This window comes from Ichthyophthirius multifiliis (assembly GCF_000220395.1).
Source record: "Ichthyophthirius multifiliis unplaced genomic scaffold scaff_1120509250694, whole genome shotgun sequence".
Classification (NCBI taxonomy): domain Eukaryota; phylum Ciliophora; class Oligohymenophorea; order Hymenostomatida; genus Ichthyophthirius; species Ichthyophthirius multifiliis.
Window position 1 is genome coordinate 2245 of NW_004086515.1, and position 5678 is coordinate 7922.

General features: G+C 12.0%; 1 protein-coding gene across 1 annotated transcript, besides 13 other annotated features; it reads left to right on the top strand. All coding sequences in view use genetic code 6, as the record gives it.

The window, feature by feature from the left end:
* The first annotated feature begins 91 nt into the window (after positions 1-91).
* Positions 92-169: a microsatellite.
* A 1016-nt stretch (positions 170-1185) lies between these two features.
* Positions 1186-2381, top strand: IMG5_089810 (hypothetical protein; the record flags this gene model as incomplete). The annotated part of the gene is made up of 5 exons (XM_004035722.1): positions 1186-1292; positions 1357-1485; positions 1584-1895; positions 1956-2165; positions 2230-2381. Coding segments are annotated over 5 exons (910 nt in total), but the record flags the coding sequence as incomplete, so codon positions are not given.
* Positions 1320-1353: a microsatellite.
* Positions 1490-1561: a microsatellite.
* Positions 1497-1561: a microsatellite.
* Positions 1701-1752: a microsatellite.
* Positions 1710-1745: a microsatellite.
* Positions 2345-2411: a microsatellite.
* A 274-nt stretch (positions 2412-2685) lies between these two features.
* Positions 2686-2740: a microsatellite.
* Positions 2690-2750: a microsatellite.
* A 2357-nt stretch (positions 2751-5107) lies between these two features.
* Positions 5108-5150: a microsatellite.
* A 92-nt stretch (positions 5151-5242) lies between these two features.
* Positions 5243-5316: a microsatellite.
* Positions 5317-5395: 79 nt separating this feature from the next.
* Positions 5396-5467: a microsatellite.
* A 123-nt stretch (positions 5468-5590) lies between these two features.
* Positions 5591-5629: a microsatellite.
* The last annotated feature ends 49 nt before the right edge of the window (positions 5630-5678 follow it).

Consider the following 5678-nt stretch of genomic DNA (forward strand, 5'->3'; position numbering starts at 1 on the left):
AACAAAAAAATAAAAAAAATTAATAATTTATAAATAATATATTTTTTATATATAAATATAATGTTTAATTAATTTTTATAATAGTTATTTAATTATAATTATTATTATTATTTATTATTATTATTATTATTATTATTTTTATTATTATTATTATTGTCTTTATTATTATCAAAATATATTACTTAAAGTATAGAATTCTACAATATTTTTCAACATTCTCTTTATTCTCTTTATCGTAGCCTTATATTAACCAAATTCTATATATTAAAGTTTTTTATGCTCTACATTATATCATCTGATTTTTTACTTATCTAAATATTTTTTTATTTTAGTATTTAATCTAATTGTTTTTCTTAATATATAATCAGTTATTTTATAATTTCATTTATATAAATATATTCAGAATTTAATTTTAAATTTTAATTTTTTTTTTCTCTATAGTTTATTTTTATTTTTTGGTTTTAATTTTTAGTCTTTGTATTTATTAATATTACTACTAAATAATATATACAGTTATCTATTTAAAATTAAGGTTTTTCTATATTTAATAAATACTATTTTTTATAATCGAATAAATTATAAAAATATTATAATTATATTTCTTTAGTTTAAATTTTTTATTTTAATTTTTTATTGTTAGAGCTTATATTTAATACTTTAGAGTTTTTTAATTTGTACTTGATTTTCGAATATTTATTGAGTTTAAATGTAGGCATACTTTTTTGATATTTAATTAAATGTAAATATTAATTTAAATATTTTTTTTAATATATATTTAAAAAAGATTTATATTTTCTAATATACATATTTAAATTTCTAAATTTTTTTAATAAACTATTTTTTTTTTTTTAAATATTATAGTTTTACTTAATTAAATAAAAATATAATTTAATTTTTATACCAAATTGATATAATTATATATAGAAGATAATAATATAAACAATTATTTAGTTTAATTAGTATATGTAATAATAAATTTATATAATTATCTATTTTTTAAAAAATATTATAGTTATTTAATATTTTTTTAAAAAAATTTTCAAATTATACTTATTTTTTTCAATATATTAATTTAAATTTTTTTTTTTAAAAAAAAATATATAAATATATAATAATATCTTAAATAGAAAAAAATAAAAATAAAAAATAAACATAACTACTAACAATAAAAAGAAGAAGAATCAAATGTCAGGAGAAACTACCTTTATTACTTAAGAAAAATACTAAACTTTAGAATAAAAATTCAAAGACAGTTAAGTTGAAATAAAATAAATGTCACAACTATTTGAAAGGTAAGCTATTTTTTTTTGTCAAAACAAAATATAAAAAATGAATAATATATAAAAATAAATATAGATATAGATAAGAAACTGAATAAATGGAAAAAGTTTAATTATAACAAGTAGAAATGTTAGAATAATAATTAGAAAAATCTTCATTAGAGAAGGAATATTTAATGTTAACACTAAAAAAGGAACTTTAATTGTAATTTTTTTTTAATTTTTTTTTTTTTTTTTTTTTTTTTTTCGATTAATTTTTTTTTTTTTTTTTTTTTTTTTTTGTTAAAAAATAAATATATATAGAATTACTTTAGAAACATAGAAAATAATAAACGAAAAAAATGATGAAACATAATAATTAAGAACCGAATTAGAAAAAAAAGCCTAACTATTAAAAAGTATTATTTAAGACGAGAGTAGTTAAGATAATTAAAATTAAGAAATTTAAAATAAAGAAAATTTAAATGAAGAAGATAAAGATAAAATCATCTAAAATCTAAAAAAGTAATTGCTTTCGAAAAACGTTAATATTTAAGAACTAGTTTAAGACATTTAAAAAAACGAGAAATTAATTAATGAGCAAAAGTCTATGTTTGAAAAATTCTAAAAAGAAATGTAAAATTAATTTTTTTTTTCTTATAATATTAAAAATATATATAAAACAAAACAAAAAAGATTGGGTAAAAGTCAAGAAAGAGATAGTAAAATTATTTTAATGTAAGAGAAATAAATTGAGTCTTTAAAAAAATCCATTTATGCAAAAGATGAATATATTAAGAGTCTTGAAGAAATTCCAAATTGTTAAAATGAAGAAGTTGAATTAATGAGAGAATTAATTAGTTAATAATAAGAAAAATTAGTTAAAATTACTAATAATTTTGAAATGTATTTATTAATCAATTTTTTTTTATTTTATTTTTTTATATCTATAATTGTTTTATATTTTTAGGTATAGAAAAGAATCTGAAACATTGTTTGCTGAATAAATTAATTTAAGGGATTTACAAATCAAAAATCTTTAAATGAAATTGGATATTTATTAAAAGTACGATGATGAATTTGCCTAAGAAGAAAAAGAAGCTTAAGAAGAAAAAGATGCTTAAGAAAAAAAAGAAATTGAAGAAGAAAAAGTACAAACTTAACAATAAATAGAAAAAGTATAAGAATAAAAATAATCTTAAGAAAAAAATACTAATTAAACAGAAAAAAATTTATAAGATAAATAAATCATAAATGATTGTTAATCTTAAGAAAAAAAATAAGAATGATGAAATTAAATAATATATATTATTTTAATCATTTATATATTTATAAATAAAATTAGCATATATATTATAATTAATAATATTAATTTTAATAAAATCTTTTAATTAATATAAATTTAATTTAAAATAAATAAAAAAATTATATATATATATATATATATATATATTTATATATAAATATATAAATTTATATATTAATTTTATACTTAAATATTTTCTTATATTCAATTTTTTTTTTTCTGATATATCTTTTATCATTTTTTAAAAAATATATAAGCTTTTTATATTATTTGTTTATTTCTTTCTTATATATTTGACAAATTCTTCTTTTTTATATATATATTTACAAATAATTCATATTTTGATTTTATAAATTTTAAAATTAAATGTCTTTAGAAACTCACTATAAAATAAAATGAAGACTTATATTTGTTTTTATTTTATCCTGTTGTTCTATAATATTGTTTTATTTATGCCTTTTAATAAGAAAAATATATTAAGAAAAATATTTTTCAATTATAAGTATATAAATCAATTGATTTAGTACAATCGATTAACTTTAAAAAGGCAATATAAATAATAATAAGTTGAATTTCTAATATTTTAATTTTATTCTTATTATTTTAAAAAAAAAAAAAAATATCTTTTTTAATAAATAAATAAATTTATATATTTTTTATCTTTTTTTTTTTATTTAAAATAAATAAAAAATAATATTTTATAAAATTTATAAAATGTTAAGAAAAATACTTTCTTTAAACTAAATTCATAAATCAAAATTTTATTTTTGTCAAATAATAAATTAAGATAATTAAATATAAAATGAATAACAATTTTTATAAAAATAGCATTAAGAAAAAAGAGATTTTTAATAAGTATTTAATATAATGACAGACGAGGGTACTCTTTAGAACAAATCCTTTAAAATATTAAATATATTTAATTAAAGAAATTAAAAAAAAAGTAATCAAACTGCCATAATATATTTATTATTATCATTAATTATCTTAATAATAATATTACCAAGTAAAAAAATAACTCATTTAAAGTAAATAAAAATAAAGATAGTAATATTATTCTTAGATATAATGCAATATATATAAATAGAAAACGAATAATATCTAAATTAAATAGAATACTGTTATATTTATTTAAGAAAAAATGATATTTTTGATTTAGATTTTTTAATAAAATTAATGAAATAAATTTCTTTAATAATCCATAATGAAAATGATAAAAAAGACCGTTTGATTTTACAAAGTTTACTTTTTTTTACATAAATAATAAATGAATAAATAAAAATAAGACCAAAAATTCTATTAGAATAAGATTTTTAGAGTAGTTTATGTGATTATTTTGAAATCGTTTCTTTAAATTATGAATTGTTATAAAATTTAAGAAATCACTATTTAAATATTTAAAAAATCAAAAAAAATACTAGGTGCTGATTAATATATATACTTTATTTAAAATTAATTTAATTTAAATGAACTATGTGCTATTTTACTTTAATATAATTAAAAAGATAAAGATATTATACATTAAAACTTTCAAAAAATATTAGAATTAAATGTAGATTTTGATGATTTCTTACTAGATTTTTTAAATAGATTTAAAATTTAACTTTATTAAGATTTAGCTGAGAAAAGAAAAAATGCTCTAATTAATTTAGAAGTCATTTCTAGAAATAAAAATGCTTAAAAAATTTTAATTTAAGATAAGATTTTGTCTAATATAATTAAACATTTTGTTGTTAAAAATTAAGAATTCTGTATAGATATTATTTAGAAAATCATTAATAATATTGACTCTTTAGAAGATTTTGAAGATGAAAAAATTGAATTAAAAAAATTATTTTAAAATTCAAAAAAAGCAAAATTATTGTTAAAAATATTTTTTTGAATAAAAAAAAAAAATTATTTATGTCAATAATAAATAAAATTAAATTTTTTTTATATATATATATATATTTTTATTAGATTAAAAAAATAAAATAATTAAAAAAAATATTAAAACTTTTTTATTTTTTCTATTAGATTTAATAAAAGAAGAAAAATATTTAAAAATTAAATAAAAAATGACAATTAATTTTTTCGTTTTACGGAGATTAATTCAACTTTTTGAATATAAGAATATTAAATTTATTTACAAATTAAAAAAATAAATATATAAAAAAATAAAAACAGTATGAATGAATAAAAATTTAATATAAAAACAAGCTTATGGATAAATACAAAAAAAAAAAAAATATCATTTAAAATAAAAAAATATATAAATAATTAAAATAAAGAAAATTTTTAACAAATAAAATATTAACAAACTAATGTAAATACAAATAAAATTAAAAAATATATATTATTATAAAAGAAGACTTTCATGAAATTTAATATTAAAAAAAAAAAATAGAGATAAAAAAAGAAAAGTTATTTTTATAAAGATATAATTGTTAGGTTTAAATTAATATATAGATATTAAATATTTAAAATATATATATAATTAGACAAAATAAAAATCTAATAAGAGAAATAAAAACTTTTATCTAAATAAAATAAGATAATAATTAAAAAAAAAAAATATAGAATAGAAAAAAAAAAAATAGAAAATAATAATAATTATTTAATTTAATATACTTAAAAAAAAAAATTAATAATGTTAAAGTAATATAATATTAGAAATATATTAAATATTATTATAATTTAATTATAATAAAAAAATAAAAAAAAATAATAATAATAATAATAATAATAATAATAATAATAATATAATATAATTATTATTTTTTTATATTTTTATTTTCTTTGACATTATTAATTTAATAATATACAATAATTTATTGTACATAAAACATTATTTTTATTAATTTATTATAATAATATATGTTATATATATTTATAAAATTTATTTTTTATTAATATTTTAATATTACAATAAAATTACTAAATAAATTTAATAATTTTTTATATATATATTAATTAAGTTTATTTATTCATATATAAATATAAATTTAAAAATACAAGACTTTCTTAAAACAATAAAAATTAAACGAATAAAAATATATATTAAATATAAATATGTATAAATATATATTAATTAATAAAAAAATTTATTCAAAATAATCCGTTTTTAGTTTATC